The 24,088-nt window shown below is 36.7% G+C and overlaps 4 protein-coding genes across 9 annotated transcripts in view; 1 reads left to right on the top strand and 3 right to left on the bottom strand.

Annotated features, from left to right (window-relative positions):
- Positions 1–24,088, top strand: part of LOC139970082 (uncharacterized) — an 892,672-nt gene that overhangs the window by 585,054 nt on the left and 283,530 nt on the right. The window lies entirely within an intron of this gene.
- LOC139970064 (uncharacterized) overlaps positions 1–24,088 on the bottom strand; it is a 156,937-nt gene that overhangs the window by 43,541 nt on the left and 89,308 nt on the right. The gene's annotated exons all lie outside the window — the stretch shown is intronic.
- Positions 1,499–7,644, bottom strand: LOC139970089 (uncharacterized). Of its 4 annotated transcripts, XM_071975775.1 has the most exons (5): positions 7,011–7,644; positions 5,401–5,578; positions 4,404–4,483; positions 2,893–2,986; positions 1,499–1,780 (listed from the first exon to the last, which is right to left on the bottom strand). In XM_071975775.1, the coding sequence occupies exons 2-5, from the start codon at positions 5,516–5,518 to the stop codon at positions 1,767–1,769; spliced, it is 306 nt and encodes a 101-aa protein (XP_071831876.1). In that variant the 5' UTR covers positions 5,519–5,578; positions 7,011–7,644; the 3' UTR covers positions 1,499–1,766. The 4 variants fall into 4 exon arrangements, with proteins under 4 accessions (XP_071831876.1, XP_071831874.1, XP_071831877.1 ...); XM_071975773.1 differs by lacking the exon at positions 1,499–1,780 and having other exon boundaries at positions 2,764–2,986; XM_071975776.1 differs by lacking the exon at positions 1,499–1,780 and having other exon boundaries at positions 2,764–2,986; positions 5,410–5,578.
- LOC139970046 (uncharacterized) overlaps positions 16,170–24,088 on the bottom strand; it is a 320,960-nt gene continuing 313,041 nt past the window's right edge. Inside the window, exons 9-11 of the mRNA XM_071975647.1 lie at positions 23,260–23,616; positions 17,212–21,353; positions 16,170–17,177 (exon numbers count right to left, since the gene is read on the bottom strand). The gene's annotated coding sequence lies outside the window, so the exon portion shown is untranslated. The remainder of the gene's footprint in view (positions 17,178–17,211; positions 21,354–23,259; positions 23,617–24,088) is intronic.

Genomic DNA, 24,088 nt, shown 5'->3' with positions numbered 1-24,088 from the left:
AAGTTGCTTCTTTAAAAAAAAATAATAATGGGCTAGTTAAAGTTATTTATTCTGAATAGTGTTTCTGGATGTTGATGTGACAATAACCTATTTCTTGGAGAAGTTAACTGTTGTTAGTTTTTAAACTAATACCGTCTATTCCAGATTATCAATATTAGCAAAGATTTCATTGGAATGTGTACTCACATGGGATGACGAGAGGTCAACGGGACAATACTTTGAAATCCAATATCTGTTAATCTCCAAAAACTTTCAGAAAGTCAGGAAGGTAAAATTACGTTCGAACTTCACCACCTGATCATGATTATCGTTATGTTATATAGTTTAAAGTGTATACATGTATAAAACTAAAGTGATCCTCTCGAAAAATTGAATCCTCCTTCACAAGGAATCATTTTTGCAACCCTCGAAAATATGTATAGGTCTCTGAAAACTATTGATCCTGAATTCATGTTACATCACTTTGGATTACGAAATCATTGCGAAATATTCGCATGGTAAATCCTGCGATATTGATCCAACGAGAAATTTTGTAAAAACATGTCCATGGATGTAGAGCACGATGGGAAGGTTGCAGTGTCTTTTAATTGATGCATTTGAAGTAATTATTATTTAACTAAATGGTTAAACTGTCACCAGCAGTCCCCGTACGTTCAATTGCTTATGTTGGATTTGATGCACAAGCAGCGAATCTATTCAAGCTATCTTAATACAATGCTGTATGACTAACAGAACATCTGTCCTTGGAATGCTAAACAAAGCTAAAGCCACCTGCGGTTTTCTTCTCATTCAGAATGGGATTTACTCGTATTGTTATGCTAATCTTACCGGATAATTGCTCGCATGTCGAAATTATTCCTGAATCACGTGTATGGCAAAGAAAAATACCAACTAATGATATATTCCAGTTTGATTCTGTCGGAAAATTTGGATCATTGCTCAATGCCGGTCTTGTTTTGAACCGGTACTCCATGTTTTACAACTGAAAATGAAAGCTTATAGGCAATACAATTGGATAATCGGTTAAAAATTTGACAGATACTTTTTAAGAAAAAGTCACCCAGGAAAGAACCTGGGCACGAAAACCAAACTACCAAACGACTGATCCGCTCTCAGCCCCAGTCCCCTTGCATCGGGACTGTGACTGTGTGATCATCGTCAGGTGTGTATCACCATTCCCGAAGGGAACAGATACTACACATGATCTTAGCCAAAAGGCCGAGAAATTTGACAGATTGTCTGGTTAATAATCGGAGTTTATCATCGTTAATCAAGGTTTTTCGACCGACTATGCAGGCTTATCGTTCAAAATGCTAGATTATGGAATAATTAGCCGGAATAATCGTTTGTATCCATATATGCCAAGTGTCCGTAGCAAAGCAATATTTCGATAGTCATCGTGTTGAAATTCTGTACATAAAAAACAAGTTTGGCCTTTAACTCCCATCATAAACATATCGTTCAAACGAATGTTTAGCTATAACTAAATTTAGCCTGTAATTGTACACTGTTAATCTAAGTTAGTCAAATTGACTAATTAAAATTAGTCCTGCACAGTGCTTCGTACGCCTAATTAAAATTAGTCAAATGACTAACCAGCAAAGATTAGTCGTATGACTAATTAGCTAAACTAGTCAAGTGACTAATATATCATAGTCATATGACCATTCATTTAGTCTGGTGACTTCCAAAATTAGTCCTGCACAGCACTTGACCTGTTATTCATTAGTCATCAGACTAATGCGCCATCCATCACGATTTTGATTTCACTTTAGCGGATGTTTTGGGCCTCCAGTTTGTGTGGAGATCTTCGTGTGCATAAAATCTGTAAGTTTCACTCAGGGTTCCTGCTGGCTGTTGCTTATACAATCCGACCCCCTCCCCCCCTCTCCCAGAAAAAAAAACAAATTGGGCAATCTTGTGGGGTAAATGAAGGAAATCCTATTGCAAGGTTGAAAAGGTATGTTTGAATAAAAAATACAGAAATCATGGCTTTATTTTACCAGACTCATTTATTGCTATAACATATCTTGAAAAGCATACATGAAAAGCCTCGTTACAGCTAGAATGGGTTGATATTTCTCCCATGGTTCAATCATTAAAAAAAACTTTGTCAGATTAAGCCAATATTTTCAGAGAACTGTTTCAAGGGATGCAAATATTATAAACAAGTTGGTCCCAAATGGCTGTCCCAATCACCAAATTGTGTCAGAGGATTGAAAATACAATATATTGATATAAAAATTATACAGCAGTATGTCCACTCATACATAATGGACAAATACATTTTAATAAGAACTGAAAAGTCAAAGTTCTATTAAAAACATGTCATGTCATGACTCCAATCCTTGCTTTAAAATGTACTGCGTACACGACAAGTGTGAAGTTGACCAGAAAATACTGGATGATTTTCTGGATGAAGACCATGGTCTTCTTACAAACAGTGGGATAAGCCAAGTTGAAAACATAGTATGATGCTATGTATACTGACAGAGCTGAAATCAACCAACTGCTAGAGCCAACTTCTTCCCCATCAAATATTGTAAAGTGGGTTTATTCTGCACAAGTGGGACCATTTCCCTTGACGTAGAGGCTAAATATTGAAATCTTATTATGAATTACATTTTAAGTATCAACTAGTTTAAAAGTATGATAAATTCGTTTTAACAGCAGACAAACGACAACGGTCAGAGGTCTATTCTTGTTTTTACACCTAGAGGTTTTGATTAACCCTCTTAAAATGGAAAGGTCTAACTAAAAATTGTCATTAATGCTTAAGATGATTTTCTGAATGAATACCATGGTCTTCTTTCAAATAGTGGGGTAAGCTAAGTCGAAAACGTAAAACGATGCAATGTATGAAGACAATCCGAAATCAGCAGACTGCAAGATCCAACTTCTTCCCCATCAACAAATATTGTAAAGCAGGTTGATTCTCAATAAGTGGCACCATTTCCCCTGATGTAGAGGCTTGGGGGTCTTCATTCTATAAACAAGAAAATACACCATAATATTTTACATGGTATGGTATGGTACAGGTGATTGGTATCAATGTGGCTTTTAGTCACCCTACTTGAACCTGAAATAATTTGGCTTTCTACACCACTTTTTTAAATTCCCATTCAAGTGTGATTTTAAGCAAAATGGCTGTTGTCTAGCTGCATGCAGTTTCACGACAAGTAAAATAAATCCCAACCAATCAAGCTGCATTTAAGTTTGGAAAATTTGTTTCTCTGTTAAAAATTAGTTCTAACACTAACCCTGGACAATTCAAAAGTAACAATAAAATCACAAAATATCTGCCAAAACCATACACTCCACACATATATTGATAAGAAATTTATAATACCATTGTGCTTAGATTATGAACAGTTTTACAGGTCATATTTTTTGCACAGCTGTTCCTTATGCATCAAAGGTATGGTCACATGGCTTACATTTTCAGAGACCAACTCTTCACCTTCAGTTAGTGCCAACTGTTGTTTCCAAATACCATGAAAAAACATTTGCTTTCAAGATGAAATTCAAACTGGCTATTAATTTTGGTTTAACACCCATCACATTATTTCTCATGAGATTTACAAGCGTTTTGTAGGAAATTCATTGCTGTCCCTGTCCACTCATGAAAATTAATCTGAACAAATTAAAATGGCAAATGTTTATACCAACACCACCATGCTAAGTTTAAATGGAATTGACCATATATATCACTAATAAAAACATTATGAGCTATCTACAGATCATAAAGGCATCCACATATATTCTTTTGGTAAAAGAATGTACAAACAGGGACGCCTACATGGGAATAGGGCAGGGGACAAATCCCCACAAAAGGAGCACTTTGTGTTGAAAAAGGGCACACAATGGCGAATACAACAAGAACCTCATACAGTTCCCCAGCACCCCACCCCACTGAATGGCGGACTTAACATGGCTGGCAGAAGTTTCCCCCACACTACATGCCCTTGATCCCAGAGACTTGTTTTTCAAAATTTCGATTTTTTGGTACTTAACCCTTTTTTGGCTTTTGAGGTTACATCAGAATTTCAAGCAAACTTTGTTGGATTTTATGCCAATTTTGTCTAATTTTCATTCATATTTTGTCAAAAAACTGCCATTGTTCCCAAGTGAAATATATATATATATATATCCAACACTGTAAAGGGGAACTTTTTCCCCTTTGTCCGGACTGCCCTTGTGTGGTGGAGGGCAGTATTCAATATCCCCCCCCCCCCCCAATAAAAAAGTGTCATTTTCTGAAAAAAGATTAGCTCTTTCGAATGACACCAACAGTCCTGTAACGTAGCGAAATGGTAAAGTCTAGTTTTAATTTTTTGAAAAGTGCACTTGCAAATCAATTATGACAAGATCCCATGGGACTTGAAGGGTTAATATGTCCTTACACTTTCATCAGCAAATATCAGGAAGCTTTTTATTTTCTCCTTCAACAGCAATGGTATACCAAGCACAGCAGCTACAGCATCTGTTGACAAAATAAATAAGAATTATAATTAGATGTGTACAATGACAATGATACCCATATAAAGTCGGTTACTTCTCTTATACATTGAAATTTTAATGTTTCTGAATAACGCTTCGTCTTTATTGTTCTGCAGCACCTTGTGTTCTTGTTAAATCGGACAAACCTCAGGATAGCCGCTTCGTGGACTTCATACGAATTCATAACATGGCTCCTTCTCACCAGGACTTTATTGCAATTCATAACAATGTAACTATTATAAACCTTGTCAGAGCTCTGCTGAAATAACCTGTACAAAATGACAGCAAAATAGTCTCCCTTCATTGATCAGGATTCCTTTTTAGTACTGACCCGGGAAGCACCACACAAGCAATCATAAACATGTGTGTCATAAACATGACAGGCAAAATGTCTGCTTCAATTATTTAGGATCCACTATTTGATGCTTGCTTTCGTGCTGATGAACCCATCTGAGTGAAATTGCATGGTACTGTTGAAAACAAGTACTAGTTGTACTGACAAAAATGGCACCCGATAATACAGTGTTTTCACAGAAATACTTGGGTTCCCAAAAAAAGCTAGTAAGCAACATACTTTACTTTGTCTTCAGAACTATGTGATATAGGGTATGTGTAATACATGCTATCACCAGTTACACTATTTCATAAGTATAGCCACTGATGGTACTTCGGTCCTTTCATTTTTGTGGTATCGTACCTTGCTTGAACTGGTAATTACCAATATTTTTTTCAAATACTGGTTTACTGTGCAACATTACATCTAAGGTTAAGTCCCTCCTCTAATTCCATGTTACCTGAATCTTTAAACCATTCCCGACTTGGGCTCTATTAAATCAAAGAGATAAGTCATTCAACACTTCCTCACTGAATATTAATAAATAACCAAATAATGGAATGTACCCTTCTTACTCTGCTCATCTCGTTGCCCTTGCATCTCATCAACTGCCCAGGAAAAGACCTCATCCTCTCTCTTCATCGACTGGCACACCTTAAGTAGTACAGATTTGCCATACTTCATAAGACCTTCCTACAACCATGGAGCTATAAACAAATCATGGATGCCCTCTTCTTTGCATACCTGTTGGAAATAAATATACAGAAATATCAATTTCAGGGTTTGACAAATAAACCTACTTGCACACCATTCACTGATATTTACATTATTGGTTGTGAGGGAAATAATCAAGTTGCATATAAAGGTTACTTCTAGTAGGTGTTAGTGCAGGAGCAGCTAAAATTTCAATATTTCTGGGGTGTCACAGGCTGAGTGCTAAATTGACCGTAACGTTAATATCTGCATAATAGTAGTACAGCCCTCTAAACCATGGATAATTTTAGTGCCAGCCTACTGTGTCACAGGTTCAGCGAATAAACATATGGTTAGGCTTGATTTCCCCCATTGACTTAGTGTGTTGTTAGGCGGCTGCCATAGGGTTAGAGATATAAGTGACTATTCGGTGAAAATTTTATGCAAGCTTATTTGCGACACAGTTTCATTTCAATTCACCACATCGTATTGCAGTGTATGAAGCAGAGGACCTTCAAGCTGCTGCATAGCTCAGTCCCGGTATGATCATGACACGTGTACTGGACAAACTTTTCCAGAAACGTTATTGTAATACACCCTTTCGAGAAAGCTTGACCAAATGCTGTAAACCCCCAATCCAGTGATACATAATATGAAAAAGGGATGTTTACCATCTAGCTGGCTAAAAAAAAAGTACAGATCCGCTGGAGTGCGAAAATTGCCCTACAGCAAACCGATTTTTTTCCACCTAGCTAGGGAGTTTAGGTCCTGTTCCCATAATTAGGATTATAGCCTTCCTGTATGTTAGGCTCTGGTTCACGCTAATGTGCACGTGTACAAGAAGTTAGATTGTGATTTGGTTTCAGTTTTTTTAGATTTTTAAATCTCAAACATTCAGGAAAATTGTCCTTGCAAAACATGATTCTTGTACAATTGCAAATAAAACACGATTAAGGACGGAAATATTAATGCAAGTAACACTTTTATTCACAAATAGTTACGTTTTAAGCAGTTTTTTTATGTGAAATTAGTGCCGGTCGGAAGCAGTGTTTTTCATCCGGAGTGGTGGGCGAAAATCCTCCGTGCTGGTCGGGCCCGCTCAGTGCCGACCACCGTAGTTATAACGTTGTTCACCGTTACTTTCAGTCTGACAATTTCATCGATTTGAACAGTAAATAAGCTAAGCCCTACTCAGGTTAACATTTAATGGTTCTGAGAATGAACTTTACAAAAATAAACAAAGATAAATTTTTGTGCACATCATAGCCTATTGAATCACGTTAGGCCTATGAGTATGAGGTATCCTGCACATATCATGCATATGGCATAACGTTAGGCTAGAACGACGAACGTTCGTTGTTGCTAAGCAGAACTAAAACTGGTAATTTACTTGTCATCAATTTAACTATCTATTCTAAAAATACTAAATAAAGAATAACTTGCAATTAAATCACAATTTAGTAAAGTTATAAGATACACCCACCTTGCGATTGCAGACATTTTCTCGGCTCCAGAATTTCTTACTGCAGTATCAAACATGGCGTCGGAATCATCGAGAGCTAGAGGCCTGGCGCCTGCAGAGTGCGCACGCGCGGCTACGTATATCTGACGTCATTTGTGAATTCTAAATTAGTCAAATGACGAAGACGTTTTAGTACCGGTGCTGGAATATCGCCTTAACTTAATTAAGTTTTGCTATAAGTAATTATCAATTTCCCCCCAAAAAATTGTGGAAATTTTTCTTATGACGTCTTAGAGTTTACACTTAACCGAAAATTGTTATATAGCATATCCATTATTCCTTGGGTTTATAATTATTGGTGATTTTATAAACAATTTTTTAATATTCATCCATATTGTGGCGCGGAAGTTGTTTGTAAGTAAATAACAAAAAACCTTGAAGACCAAAAATAACAAATAAAGCTTTGAAATCAAATTTCGTGATTCCCAATTTACTAATTATGCTTCGTCACTATTTTGGACAATGACTAACTTTCATTGGTCTTTAGCCATTTTAATTAGTCATATGACTGATGAAATTAGTCAAAAATTCTGACTAATGCAAAATTAGTCATTTGACCATTTTGGCATGTGTATATGACTAATTAAAATTTACAGTGTATTGTATTCACAACGTTTAACGAAATCATATTGGTTTTAATCTCTCAAAACTCCCCGCCCCAACCTCCAAGGAATGGAAATAGCTTTAACGGTAGTAAGCTGTACAATACCCTGATTCCACATTTGTTTCTCTTGATGTTTAATATTTATATCATTATGTTCTTTGAATATTCATTATTGCGAACATCAACAACAAATGAACGTCAGGGCGGCCCTTCCAATCTCAAATTAACATGGATGATCGAAATAATCCTACAACCTCACTCTGACTATCCTGACCGTAATCCACATTCTTCATCCTACGGTAACTTTGTTATAATCAAAAGTTAGTTGTGTTCTTCTCCCGTGCGATTCAAACTTTATTCTTTTAGAGGGCGCTCGTACCATGTATTCACCAGAGCCGTATATAGAGAGAGTTTGGCCAACCATGTAACCGATTTGGATTGGTCGAGAGGGAAAACGCCCACACAGGGTGGTAAAATAGGTCCACTTGAAAACTTTATAGCAGACGACACGCATACTCACAGTGTATAGACTATCGTTTGTGTACACGAAAAAAGTACGAAATTATGAAAGAAATGGTGCTGGGGATGCTGCGATCGGTCAGAACATGGATATTGTTGTTTGATTATCCGACTGACCATAAAAGGAGAGGATTTTTTTGGAAGTAGAAAGAACAAGATGAAGATCTAATGAAAAAAAGTCTGTGTAGCCTAGGCCCATACTAGCCATAGGCCCTAGTGTAATACGAGTAATGTTCAAGCAATGCGAGAATTTTACGTTCAGACTGGTTTCTGTAATTACATGCATGGCTATTCTCTCTCGTTTTACGATCCACAAATTCGATTTCATTATGCCAGCTCTCCTAATCATAGGCATGGCAGTTTCAGTCGCACATATAGTTATCCTAATTCCTAGTTATTGTATGCCTAGCCTAAAAAAGTATCACTTTTAGTTTAATGTAAAAGGGTGGGCTAGCCTCTAGGCATCACGTAAAGCCCTAATCCTTAGTTAAGCCCGAAGCATAAGTTAAGCCTGGGCTTAGTTAGACCTGGACCATTCTTGCTATTACTACAACTGTTATAGCACATTACATAATATGGCACAGTATAAGGCCCAATTAAACTAGGTCTAAGGAAAACAAAGTAGCCTAGGCCTAAACTAGTTAGGCTAGGTCTATACTCATTGGCAACTTGTGGGTTGTGTACACATACAGGCCTAATTATATAGACCCTTTTAGTATGCCATAAACATGTGCCCAAATGGTTAAATGATCTTGGTTTGTGTTAATTGTCAGCATTGGCCTAGCCTTTTTAGGCTAACAAGAATTCAGCCTAATTTTTTCTTCTTCAAAAGTATAGCCTAGGCCTTGGTTTAATTTGGATGCAGTCAACTATCATTTATCAAAGTTGCATCAGTACCTCTTTATTCCCTTAATTGACACCCACATTGACGATTGAAGTTAAAAAAATCTTTTTAAATTATCTTTAGACAGTAAATTTTAACTCCCTGAATTTCAGGACTTTTTTTACAAATCAAAGGTGACATGTGCTCTGAAGAAAAACTCCTAACATAAAAAGCCACAGTTAGCAGACTGTGATAATGACAAACCTGGTGAGTGACTACTAGACTGAAATCCAGTTCCTGCAACCACAGCAATAAAGTCTTTGTTTTAATCAATGCACTTGTGTGTTTGAAACTTTCAAATGGACACTCAATGGCAGGTTTTACCTTCATCATGGAGAGTTGAAGGGAATCTGCCTCATCATCTGAATGATGGACTCAAGGATAGCAACAAATCATGATTGGATAATGATTTTGAGCAAGTAAATATCTGGCAATTTGAAAGTTTGTATTATTTTTTTACATATTAATTAAGCTGTTTAGCTCACACACAAGCAAATGATCAAGTGACAACAACCGATGCAGTATATTTAAAGGTATTGAAGACTTGCCCTAAACCGCATGCCGCGCTCTGAAAAAGTTTACTTTCCGTTGCTTGCAAGTGAAGTTTTTTTTGTGTCGCTACAAAATGCAGACAGTAATGAAACCTGATACCTTGTTATCTTTTATCTAGACCTGAGATGTCCACGCTGCTATGTGCACTGTGTTGTGGGTATTGACTGTGATGTTTGTATTGACTGTACACTAATGTCTATTTACAGATGGTAGCAAGCTGTATGTGTATTTTCTGGGATCAATGGTGGTGTCTAACACTTCTGTTACACCGCATTCGAAACTAGGTCAGATAACCAGCATGAGACGTTTCTTTGTGCGGGAGTCTCCACACCCTTTAAGGAGAAGTATTTATATCCCATTAATAGAGAAAGAATTATGTTTCAATTGGTAGCATGCAACTTAAAATTTTGCAAACATTAGATACAATCAAACAATAACAAGGTTCATTTACAAGGTAATCTACTGCCCTTTATTTCACATTAGTCTGTCACATCAGAAGGTCACAGCTTTCAATAATTATACAAACAAATTCCCTTGATGGGTGCTTCGTTAGATTCCTGCAATTTTCAAGTTTATCAATGTAATAAGTTCTGAATGTGGCAATGTGGAGAAGCATTGGGATAATCTGTGGATAAGACTGTCAGACTATTAACAAGATTCCACATCCATGCAACTCCAACTGCTTCCTTCACCTCCTTGCAGATGTACCACATGTCCAAAAAAAAGTCAGCATTGGTTAATGTAATTAAAATCTGGCTTCCGCCTGAGCTGGCAAATACACATGAATTGTCAAGTACAGAGGTCAGTGTGAAACCACTGAAAGATCTTCTCAGCTTTCAAGAAAACAAAGACTTGAAGCCAAATGGACAGAGGCCACACTGATACCATTCCACTCTCATAAGATGAAGATATCACACACACTTCATTTTGCTTCTGCGATGCAGTGCCTGATAGACTGTGAGGGTCACCCAATGGATGTTTTAACAACTGCCTGGTTTATAGAGCTCTGCAACAGATAATTCATCCTAATGTCTAGTCGTCATCCTGTCATGGCCTTGAGCAAGTTGAACCCACTTCAACACAAAGCAGCTATTGAATTCTTGTCTAGGTACTGTCAAATCCACATCACCATCAATGCTGGTTCCAGCTACGCTGACCATGATAAAAGAGTACAATGAGGGTTTTTTAATTCACCCAACAGAGCTTGCATTCCAGTACCTTTGGGCAGCTGAAAAGATATTCAGAAATTGTTATAAATGAGTGTGTTTGTATGCATGCATATGTGTGATTTTCTTGCTTTACAGAACAGCTCCATTTTGATGAGCTATGTAACGTGGAAACCTGCCAATCATATGTTTGAAATAGGACAGGCTGAAACGATTCTTAAATGAAAAGCTTAACGACTTCTTGCATTTTTATACATCACTGTTCAGGTAAGGCCAGTAAGGGCAGTATGAAGAATAAGTAACAATTAATAATTATCATTATGGCCATTTGCTGTCTGCATAATAACAAACTGAATGATGTCATCAGCCCTGTGCTCAGTTGACAACACTGACAAGTAGGCACACTATGTCAGTGTGATCCATAAAACCTTATTAAGGACATGACCGTATAGTATATATGTTAATGGAAAATACATAAGCTACAACATACACCAGTATTCAGTTGTTGCAGGTTTTTTTTTTTCTCGACAGACCCATTCAATCTGTTGCACCTACTATAGCCTAGTACTACATTCCTGAGAAATTAACACCACAATATCAGTCTTAGGTTTGCCCACAGACTCCCAACTATTGCTAACTCCTACACTCAAGTATATAGTTTAGTTTAGTAGAAAAAAAACCAGGAGAGACATTCAAGTCCCCATTAAGGACCCTAAGGCTATATGAGAGGAATAAAACTGCAGACATCAAATGTCATACCCAATTACAATGCTTAATGTACTCATCCAAAGTATTCTTAAACCCATTCACACTACTTGCAATTCAACCTTCTCAGGCAAACCATTCCATCCATTCACAACCCTTGTATAAGTTGTATTAGACTTTAGAGAAAAAGTTATGCCGAATATTAATCCTACTATGTTACTTCTGGAGTTTAATACAATGACCTCTGGTACAACTACTTTTTGGCAAACCTGAAAAGATCAGTGAAGCATAAATTGTCATTTTATGTGTAGGCCTACTTCATTTAATTGAAGGATCTATTAATGTAGGCCTGATGCTATAGTTGTGCGTCTGTAATCTAGCCTAGCCAGGACTGTGATGTGTGCTTTTCGTTTGTATGATTAAAGTAGGACTAGTAGTATGAGGCGTAAAATAAAACAAGTGTAATGACAGGTTTTCAGCTAGTTTTCTATGCATTTCAGGTGTGAAGATAAACGTAAATGTCATTAACTAACGCATACTCTAATTCATTACCTGATATCCATTTTGTTCCTCGTATGCCTGTCAAAATCTGACATTCTGAGTCGCTTCGTTTGTTCGCAACGAGCACAGTGTGCAAAGCTGCTATATATTGTGTGTGGTGTTTTTCGTGTTTCGCGCAACTGGTAACGACAACTGGACCTATTTTGATGCCCATGGTTTGCGTGTGACGTCACAAATCGGCAGTTGGCCAAACTCTCTCTATATACGGCTCTGGTATTCACGGAGATATAGAAACTGTGCGGCGATCAATGCTGATATTGTTAAGGTCAGAGCACAGAAATGGTTTCAGTTTGAATGCAAACTATTTTAAGAGCATTTTTTAGATTGAATGCTAGTCTGTAACGTGGGACTATTTCGTTTTAGGCTAAATATAATATTATTTGTAAATTTAAATCAAATAATTCGGTTGATTTTGATAAATATGTTATTCGCTCCAGGACAACCGTAGCAAAGTTGTTCGTTAAAATTGTTATACTTAATTCAAACAAACAGTAAATTAAAGTTTGGATGTTTCCAGTTCAGCTTTAGTTCTTCAAAGGATTTAATCTAGAAAAAAATATCTCTGGGCTGACGACAGGTTACAAGCTTTATGTACTTTATAAATTGCTCTCATTAACCGACTCAAAACAATATACCTTATTTGACTGTCTGCAATATAATTGTCAATAATCTGAAGATTGTGGTAACATTCTTGGTAAGTCGTAATACGGTTGCTTTATGGTTTACAAAGAGCGGAACACTTTCTTTTCATCACTGATGTGTAAAGTAACGTTTTCTGAAGAGAAACTTCAGGTTAATTAAGATATCATTACACGATGTAATAATGCATGCAGATAGAGTGCTTGTAAATAAAGCAGTAAAATCTTACACTAAATTTGTTTCAGATAACACAAATGTATTTTATCCTGTATCATTAGTTCAAACAGTTTATTTCATATCAGCAGGTGTACGGTCACAGCCACATGGTTAGATAGATTGATAATATTATCATAGGAGTTAACCTTACATGACTTGGCTAAGGAGACGAAAAAAAAATGTTACAAATAAGCACAAAAGTACAATTTAAAGCGTCGTTAAATGTTAAATTATTTCCACTCATAATCTAACCAAACAATATCGGGTTTTAACATCTTTCCGGTCACAGAAGCCTTTCACACCCATGCCGTTCCTGTCTCACCCTCGTAATGGATCAACTAACTTTTTGCGTTAGAATTTCTTCTTGTTAAACAATTTTCCCCGCCAACTCCCAAAAGAGGGGTAAAAATATACTTCACATACGTCAACATTGTTTTATTTTTGTTTATAGTAAGATATTGAAGCAAATGTAGCCCAGAACTACAGGTAAATAATGGAACTTAAGCACACCAATACACCCACCCCCATTCCCCTTACCTCCACTTTAATCTTCCCGTGAAATATATATGTTGATGCATATCTTACATGCCAACAGTTGATGATGACGTCAAATATGCTAATGATTCAAAATTCCCAACCCCATCCACTTCCCAGCCAATCAACTAAATTTCACGTGTGCTAAACTTGAACTTAGTCCATGTTTTTAATGTACGTGTTTATTATCAGTAGGTGGTCTTATTAAACACTGACGTAAAATAATATCAGCCAATTTTCCAGTCAAATGTTCTCGTTATACAACCAAATAACGTCGTGCAAATAGAGAGAACCTTTCGTTTTGTCAACCTTGAACTTTGATGTGTGTTATGTTGTATTTGTTTATTAATTTAATGATCATTATCAGTACGTTGACTAATTAAACACATAAAACAAATAACTAGGAACAATCATTACCCTATCACTGAACTTTGTATCAATCTGATACTATCGCTTGCTTAGGATGAATTGCCACAATATGTCAGCTTGCGGTATACCCAGGGGCGGCGGAAGCACTTTTAATCTGGGGGGGCACCGACATCAAAGGGCACTTTGCAGAAATTCGATTGGACTGATGCAGCCTTATATTTAGTGCCCTTTATAACTCTTATTGTATTATCTTATTTGCGTATACACATCACTCCATCAACGCCCCCCCCCCCCCCTCTAGGAAAATATGCATACTAGCACTGCAATATCCAATGTGCAAATTGGGAAACAAGGAACAAGTTTTCTTTTGAGACAAAATGAGGCGAGATCATGCTAGTTGCTACTGTAGGAATCTTCCAAATTAGAGTTTTTGTCTTGTTAATATCTTAATAATTTTTTCGATTAGAAATAGCTTTGAGTTTGACCCACAGAAATTCATTAAAAGTCACGGGCTTAGCCTGGATTTGCAAAGTTGTATGCACGACTATCTGAGCGGAGCGCCACCATCAGTTGGCGCGGAGCGTACTATAAAATTTTTGGTTTTACAAACCCCTCAGATGGCCGGAAACGGCCCTTCCCGAGTGTTCATTCTGGTTCCCTGGCCTCTTGCTAACTTCAGGCACCTCAATTTTTATGTAGAAAAAAGGCACATTGTTAACCTGAGGAAAAGTGGGGGGCACGTGCCCCCTGTGCCCCCCGGTTCCGCCGCCCTTGGTCCAGGTAAACAATTGACTAGTTACAAAAAAAATTGATCATGCAAAAAGCGTGGTAGCCCAGATGAACTGCGCTTACGGTGTTACACGGAAATATTCGGCCATCATGATGCTAAATAAAGAAAATCATAAAACTGTCGGGCAAAAATTTGAAAAAGATTCGGGCAAGCTACTGCATATTTATATATATATTTCCAGATGACAAGAAATTCGGGCAAAAGTCCTGAAAAATTCGGGCAGCCTAAAAAAAATATATATATATATATATATATTTATTTATTTTATTCTCCTCTTAGGCTGCCCAAATTTTCCAGGAAATTTGCCCGAATTTCTTGTCCTCTGGAAATTGGGGGGCAGTCTGCCCCCCTGCCTCGTACGCCTATGGTTGGCGCGGAGCGTACAAGAAAAATTTTGGTTTTACAAACCCCTCAGATGGCCGGAAACGGCCCTTCCCGAGTGTTCATTCTAGTTCCTTGGCCTCTTGCTAATTTGAGACATCTCAATTTTTATGTAGAAAAAGGGCACATTTTTAACCTGAGGAAAAGTGGGGGGGCACGTGCCCCCTGTGCCCCCCCGGTTCCGCCGCCCTTGGGTATACCATAAACTGCGCTGTTGACGAGAAGATATATCTCTTGCACTTCAGACCACAAAGTCACACCATGAAGGATGAAAGAAGCCATTTCCTCAGTCATAAAAATAAAACGATACAGAATCATTCTTTAAATTGTGAGACAAAATATTCTGCTTTTGAATTACAGATAAAAACAAGTCTTTGGAGTAGCTAAACAATTCTAACCAGATTCTAGTTTGGTTTGAATGAAATCAAATTATATTTGGACTTACGTAACTTGGCCAGAATCATACCTAGTTTATACATATTTTATCTCCCGGTTTCACTAAATTTCTGTCGAAGGTCATCTGAAGTCAGGAGGGACCAACACTTGTTTCTAGAAAAGTTTGGGATGAACTTGAAGAGAAAGCTTAAATTTACGGCACATAGAGCGATAGCGACACTTTTATCAGGAGAAGAAGAATTTCTTTATCTCAACTGCAAATATACCAGCCCCACCTATGTTGATCGTTACTGTATAGCCATAACCTTCTGTGTGACCTTGATGCAGGGCAGAACAGAGTTAGAGGTTGATATTACAAGTTAGTTCATAGACTACATGTTACATAGAGATAACAATGTTGATATCAATAATTTCATGATAAGATCCTACGATATGAATTTATGACATAGTAACAGATAAACGGGATGAATCGGTTGTGATTGTATCACAATGAGAGACTCAGAATCGCCTCAAAGGGAACAAGTGTGTTTGGTTGTAAAAATTGTATATTTGTACTTACATGCAGAAATACGGAAGATACTAGGAAGAATTACATAATAAAGGAATAAATATATCCTTGGAACTATGTGATATCATAAACAGATAACGCAATGCAGTGATTTCTTCCATATATATGCTAATATGTGTTTGTAGTTATGTAAATATATTACATTTTGCGTGACAGGGCTTGGGTTATATTGGTAAGCTTTATGGCTTCATAATATCCAATTGGGTTGAAGCAAATACGACAAAAACTTAATTAAAATGAAGAAATTATGAATATTCATTAATCATCAATCAGCAACAATAATAATGAGTAGTAAAATAACGATACAAGAAGATGAAACATATGTATGGAGAGCAGATCATTGCTTTTAAGTTTCATCTTAAATATACAGAACAGTATCTTCGTTATAATCATGTTAAAATCTTACTTTAATACTTAAGTCACGTGTTCCTATTGTCTTCAAAGAAACATCATTAGAGATAATAATAATGGAACAAAGAACTGGATTAAAAAAACAAAACATGTCATTGTTATTTAATTAATGTCTAAGACAAGGTTATTATAATTTTGAGTAACACAATCAATGGTATAACGGTAGACAGCTAGACATTGTTATTACGATAAAATTGAACGAAATTCTTCTAATATTCACTGTAATACGCGTGAGTAATATCAAAGATTAATTCATAAAATGGAAATAGGAGGAACGAAAGAAAGCACCTAAATCTTGAAAGAAAGAAAAATTAATAAATGGTTGAAATAGAATTCTATCTTACAATTAATGAGTAAATGTAACAATAATTAGAGCAAGTATTAGATATAGTCTTAGAATTGTTCTAAATCGAAGGAAAATATCAGAGCATAAAAGTAATAAAGAATATCTGAAATAAAATGAAACCAGTAGAATCATTTATAACGAGCATACAAATAACAATGAAAGAATAAAATGAAGAGTATATACTTGTATTTAAGGATGACTTGATATACACATAATTTTTTCAGCTTTACTACGCCAAAATAATGTAATGCTAAAACAATAACTGTTTAACCTTCTGTTTATATACCTTATAAAACAAGACTGTATATGAAGCAATTAATGAAGGCAAAATGTAATATTTCAAAACTTATTCAAATCTACGAGTATTGTATAGAAACGGTATCTCCAAGTTCGGATGTAATTTTTTCTCAAATGCGTAAAGTGACCAAATGTGGCTTGCTCGTCGAAAGCTTACCTATCATGTAATATTAATATGATCGGTAGCTTACCTATCATGTCATATTAATATGATCGATAGCTTACCTATCATGTAATATTAAAATGATCGTTGGGTTTGATTCTCCTTTAATCTCACAAACAAGTAGAAACTTTAAAAGATGCAGTAAAATAAAAACGAAAAATGAAATACAGAGAGCATAACATTGTTTTTCATGTCTACTAAATGTACAGAAAATTACCAGCGTTATTATCTTAAACAATCTTGGTAAATTATGCAAGCTCACGTGATCGTATTGTCTTAACAGCCATGGCTTGATTTAGGACTATAATAACAACGGAAGGTAAATGAAGAAGATGAAATATTAACAAGAGTCCAACGGTCACTATTGTTCCTTGATTAGTGGAATATTAAAGTGTTTTACGTCATCACCCAATACGGTATCATAACATTTATGTCCACATGTACCAGCTATTAACCAATAACTGTATTCCAAGTTTGGATACAATCTGATGTACTTGAAGGTTGTGGAGTTATTGCAATATAAAATGTTGGTCATTCCCAAAAATTTGGCCAAATAAAACTTTGCGCTTAAACGGTCCCAAAAATATTGGGGCCTTCAAGTTCGGGTCCAAAAGTGAATAACCTCATTAATATTCATAAAGTCAGCGCAAACAAATAGGGCACACCTTCTTACTAAAATACATCTACATTTAGCAAGTATGAGAAATATCCATCACTCCGTTGTTGAGTTATCGCGGACCCAGGCAAGTGTCACAGAAGCACACACAGACACACGACTTCAATATCACATAGGTTCCCTTTGCCTTCGATAAAGGGGGAGTCTAATTTTCTTTTTCAAAATTGGTTGTACTAAACTATGGGTATCGTCATTGTCACATACCCTAAAACAAAGTTGGGATCTTTTCCAACCCAAAGTCAAACCAAGGTAGTGAAAAATGAAAAAAAAAACATTTTGCTGTCAGTGACATCACACTTGACATCATCTGACATCACACCTGCTATGACATCACACCTGTTTGCTTCAAGTTCACTTTTGTTACAAACTTGTTAAGGTTATCGACGTTACAGTCTCTTTTGAGTCAAAACGTAAAGAACACTTTAACAGACACTTTTTAAAATGTAAAAGTAAGCAAATGAAAAATAATAATATGAATTCCATTAAAAGCGCTAACAATAATGGAAACATGTCTATCTGATTAATTTCTGTAGTAATGTTATTAATCTTATATTGACGTCATTTCATCATACCTGGAGAAATTTAACTGACTGCGCATGATCGCCCTGAACTTGACTGTTATTTTCGAAGAGTTAGCGTAAACACTAAATATAAACTTGTGTATGTTTGTTTATCGGTGAACTATTTTGAGCGTTCATGTTATATTTTCCGTGCGCTGATGGGATCAGTTAATACAACAAATAGGATATTCCGTAAAATTGATAATAAACTTAATTATTAAAATGATGATTTGAAACAAACAGATCATATCAATTAAAACAATAATAAAGCGAAGCTTAAAATAATAATGATAATAATAATAATAATACAATAATAATATAAAAGTATTGATAGATGAAGTTATTGAAGTCTCAGTTACGTAATATACAGATTATACATTTGTTATTTTTAATCATATGATATAACGTCATATTATTGTATTCATATTAAACACGATAATTCATAGGAACAGAAAGAAATGAAGAAACGCTGACTTAAAACAAACATGCCACAGATATTAATTAATATCACCTCTAAGTTCTTGTAGATCGATTTTAATGACATAATGGTATGGTAGATAACCAATGAATGTCAGGCCTATAGTCCTAACGTTCAAGGGCAGGGCGTAGGAACCGGGGGCTGGGGGCGCCAGCCCCCCAGTGAAAAATATGGAGGGGCGGAAGTATCATTCCGCCCCCCCCCCGCTTCGCAAGTCAGAAAACCCCTTCTTCATTTCCAAATAAGAGAAAAATCTCATTTGGAGCACCAAATTGCATCTAAGACCAGGTGAAAATGCAAAATTATTTACAAAATGGAGTGGGTGTTGAAGTGTGCTACATTGCAACAAATTGCATCTGAGGCCACCTGGAATTGCCCAAAAAATCCCCTTAAACCCCTCCCCCAGGCCGACCATCAGTCTTCAGCCCCCCCCCCACTCAAAATTACCTTCCTACGCCACTGCTAACGTTGACACAATTAACGTGGCTCTACTCTTTGTTAGATTTAAGACAACACATAACCGATACGTCACAGTTTACATCAAATGTAGTAAAAGGAAGAACGAAGACAAAGTGTAATCATGCACTCCTAGTTACCGAGTGTATGTGGATACAGTATGTACATATGTTTACCAAAGCATTCCAAACATGTCTGCTTAAAAAAATAAGTTTAGGAATATTAACACAATTAGACGTATAATTAATTTTCTGAGTAGATAAGTGTTTGTCGGAGTGGAGGTGGGGGGGGGGGGTGGTGGGAGGTAGAGATATGGGTCTGGAATTGGGATGAATCATATATCATTACACATTTCATAACATTACCTTTCTCTTCATTCACACAAGTAACGATGACTTTGTTACATACTAATTTAAATTGGAAAAAATACTGTACGTAACCGTTATTTTCCGTTATTAACCGTTATACAAAATTCCCATTATACAAATTAGCGTTCTGGTTGTGGTGCAAATAACTACTATAACATCTACTTGGTCACCAATGTGTTGGGTCTAACCCCTCCACCCCCCCCCCCGCTCCTCCACATACACACATAGAGAAAGGTAGGGATGTGTCTTCCCTCTCTCAATAGTTGACATCCAAGAAAATATAGTCTCCTATACTGATGACGTAGTGGTTGGTAGATGACGTCATTAAAAGCTTGATTGGCTCTTAGCAAGTTTGAATTTGGCTTGAAGAGCAAACGAATTTAGAGTTAGAAAAGAAAGTATATTTGGATAGTAATGTGGGTAATAAAACGTAAGAAAAGACTGTTGTACACTTTACAATAAAATACTAAGTAGCCTATATGATCATGTAAGATATCGAATCCTTGTTGGGAGTTCTTTATTACAGTTTACAAAGTTAACCTAATCCCTTGATATGATGGAGAAGGAATCCACTAGAAACCCCATCCCATCTCCAAAAAATAATAGAAAACGCTATCATTACATTAAATTATGTATGCTACCTGTGGTTAAATCCGCCTAATAGGTGGGTAATATATCTTAATTAATAGTGGAAGAGTTTCTCATAATTAATCATTCTTTCTAAGATGTACTTTTCTGTTATCGTTTTGTTTTCAATTTCATCGAGTTAAATTCAAGATACATAAAAAGTAAATCTGTTGTTTTCTTCAACTTGGTAATCAGTGACGTCACCAGACTATTTTCAGTTGGTGGCGAAGATGAGGTCGATGTCTCTTAATAAGAGATAGATAGTGTACAGTGAACTCATTACAAACGTTATATATACATCAAATTAAGAAATGGTCACAGGATACCGTTTTCCCCCATCACCCACCCCTCTAGTCCCCCGAACGACACCAATGTGACTAACAAAACCTAACAAAATACATTTCTACATTTTAGCGCATAAAACTAAGTTGTTGAACATGTAGCATATTAAAGGATGACTTAAATCACAACATTAATGTTGTTATGTCGTAGACCACTGGCTTTCAGTCTAGGCTGCTTTTACTATAACATTTTGTTTCATGTTGAGACATGTTACCTTAAACATCTGAGTTTATCAGTGCAGGTAACTGGACTATATAATATAATACGGAGACAGTTATGTCAGTTCATCAAATACAACACAAAACTCAATGGGATGAGAAAAATGTTATGGCCTCAAATAACATGTTAACAGTGAAGTACAAATTCTACACGGACAGATGTAGTTGGAAATCATCTAAATATGCTCTGTTTTAAAAACGAAGTTACACAACTTGATTTTGTAGAGTTATTCAATGTATAAATCACATTATTAACATGAATACATAGGCCTGCACTTAAGGGCTGACGTCATTATCACTTTAGCATTAAAAGGAGTATTCCAGACATTTATCATATTTTAAAGGTGAATATCTAACAAACCCAGAAAAGTGAAGAAACTTTAGGTAACATTCCATGTTTGGACTATAATATTTAAAGACTGAAATTTAGATTAAATTAATCCTTTAAAACAACATGTAAATTGAACAGTTATCTTTTACTTCAGGCGCGTATCCAGGATTTTCTAACCCGGGGGGCGCGAATTACTATCTAAGCGGAGCGCCACCATCGGTTGGCGCGCAGCGTACAAGAAAATTTCTGGTTTTGATACCCCCCAGATCACCGGAAATAGCACTTCTCGGGCTTGAAAATGACCAACCAGATGTGCACTTTTGCATGAGAACCAAGTATTTCCCAAAAGTTTTTTCCATCCATAACCTTTTTGAAGATTTTCACCAGTCACACATCATGCTCGACCCATCGCATGTCCTGTGGATGATTGCTTTTGTAGGTGATTCTACGTCGCGGCCCACAATATCCGTCAGCCCCACTTTTGAAGGTTTTAAGCCCATTATTTGTTGAGAATTTGAAAATTGAGATTTCTCTTGAATAAAATCACTACAAAACATACCGATAATGTTGCAGAAAATTCAATCTATGGACAAGCAATATAGAAAAACCTCCTTGAACCCCTAACAGACAGGTCAAAGTTGCACGAGTAGAGGAAAGTATGATGAAGAATGTTGGTGAGGAAATTTTGGAAAATTCCGACACAGCTAATTTATTGGTGTAGAAATATTAAAACCTTTTATAATGGCTATTATAAAACTTGGTTGAAGGAAATGAAAAATAGCAGATATTTCCAATATCAGGTATATCGAAACCGAACACTACACACATAGGCGTAGGTTCCGTAGGAGGCGGTGGCTGAAACCCCCCTCACCACCCCCCCCCCCGGCAACCAAATTTTTCCCCATCTTTTTCGGGCACCTACTGAAAGAAAATTAAATAGCAATGAATAGCTTCAAAATGAGTTTTGACATAAATGGATCTGTATGATTTTTCTCCATCTACATAAGACATTTGGTTGTTTACATAGCATCCAGCGGTATACTGTGCAACTTTCACGGACCGTGCGGTACACGATGCCATGCACTGTAATGACCGATGCTTGCTTATATGATATTGGCATTGATATGTTGAACGCGCGCTTCGCGCGCGAAAAATTTTGGCTTTTTTTCGGGCAAGTCATTACAGCCCCCAAATCCAATTGGGCTCCTACGCCTTTAACTACACACATAGACAGTTTTTGAGGCTGTTCATCGTGGAACATGCATTTCAATGCTTACTGATATGATGTTATATCTGCTCTTTGCTTTACAAATTCGAACAGGCGTGTAGCGAGTAATTGCCAAGGGAGGGGCGAAGCCCGGTGTAGGCAAACTATCTAAGCGAAGCGCCACCATGAGTTGGCGCGAAGCGTACAAGAAAAATTTTGGCCGAAAATGCCTCCCAGATCGCTGGAAATGACACTTCCCAGGCCTTGTAAGTTGCATCTAAGCATTGTCTATTTTGAAATTACTAGCGATGTCATGAAGAAAATTTGCTCGGGGGGGGGGGCGGTCGCCACTCGCCCCCTTCCCGAAATGCGTCAGGTACCCCGACGACTCGGTCGAGTTCAAGACCAGCCACAGTTGGTTCCATGTTGTACAATTGTTTAAGGCGTCCATACACACACACGCGTTATGATAGACCATATAAAGTATTTATATAGATACATTAGTGAGAGAGGAAAAATGGAAACGTCAAAAATGGAGTTGTCGGTGTAAGGGGTAGGGTGAGGCGCACACCCCCTCCGTAATCCTTGATCTGTCACTGGCTACCCTGTGTATATTATAGGGATCAGCGCTTTAACTATGACTGTTCCTCTTTCTCTTCCCGAGGTCTTGGCTATCTTCTACTCCCTCCTTGTTTCCTTTTTCTCTCTTTTTTCTTTTTCTTTTCCCTTCCTTCCTCTCCTCCTTTTCTTTTTCCCCCCTCCTTTTCCCTTTTTTCTTCTCTTTTTTTCTCTCTCTTTTCCTTACCCGGGGGGCGCGCGCCCCCAACGCCCCCCCCCGGATACGCACCTGTACTTCGTTATTGTGTATGGAATTATTAATATTATTACACAACCTAATCTCTCTACAGGATCCCTTCACAATGAATGTAAAAGTTAAAGTCTTCATAAAGTCACCATTACATTCACTTGAGAATATAGGCATTTGATGACGTCACAATCATACTAGACTAGTTCCATGTGTATTATACTGGAGCTCTATCTGGCGCTGTTTGTAGTATTTGGGAGATGTTAACAGTTTACAACCTAAATCTTTATTAGATCCTTTCTCACTAAAATTACTGCCATCGTTTTGAGGATTGAGTGAATGACGTCACAGTCCTGCTGATAATTGGCATCGCCAGATGAACATGCAGTTTGCATTGAGCTGTAAAATAAAGATAACATTATATATACATATCAGGTTATATTGGCATCATATTAATTGGTCAAAAAGTATACTTATTAGTAGGATAATGGGGAAGTGATACCTAAGCATACTCCTCCTCCCGGAAAAAGCGCCAACAATACCACGAGCCAATAAGCACTTTAACTCACCGGCTAAACAAAACACTGCAACACGGGAAACAAACGAACGATGTTTCTGTTAATGGAAGTAACTTATCACTCATTTCCATACATTTCATCAGGTATCAGCTTTGTTAATGAAATATATAAAACCAATTATAGTTGAAGCTAATTATTTTAGTGACCAGATAAAATTAGATAATCACCGATATAGGAATACAAATTCTGGTTATGGATGGAGATTATTATTAATATATTAAGATTTTATTACTAAAAGTAGCTGACAATCACTGTGAACAAATATAATTTTAAATACTAAGTTAGAAAGTATT

Source organism: Apostichopus japonicus, chromosome 7 (genome assembly GCF_037975245.1).
Source record: "Apostichopus japonicus isolate 1M-3 chromosome 7, ASM3797524v1, whole genome shotgun sequence".
In the NCBI taxonomy this organism is placed as follows: Eukaryota; Metazoa; Echinodermata; class Holothuroidea; order Aspidochirotida; family Stichopodidae; genus Apostichopus; species Apostichopus japonicus.
This window is presented reverse-complemented; position numbering and strand designations above follow the sequence as displayed.

Excerpts from the sequence above, each read along its gene's own strand:
- LOC139970089 (XM_071975774.1), bottom strand. The coding sequence starts at position 5,518 with ATGAAGTATGGCAAATCTGTACTACTTAAGGTGTGCCAGTCGATGAAG. Across the intron at positions 4,484-5,400 it reads AGATGAGCAGAGTAAGAAGG|ATGCTGTAGCTGCTGTGCTT; the intron begins GTACATTCCATT and ends TTTTGTCAACAG. Across the intron at positions 2,987-4,403 it reads TGATATTTGCTGATGAAAGT|AATGAAGACCCCCAAGCCTC; the intron begins GTAAGGACATAT and ends TCTTGTTTATAG.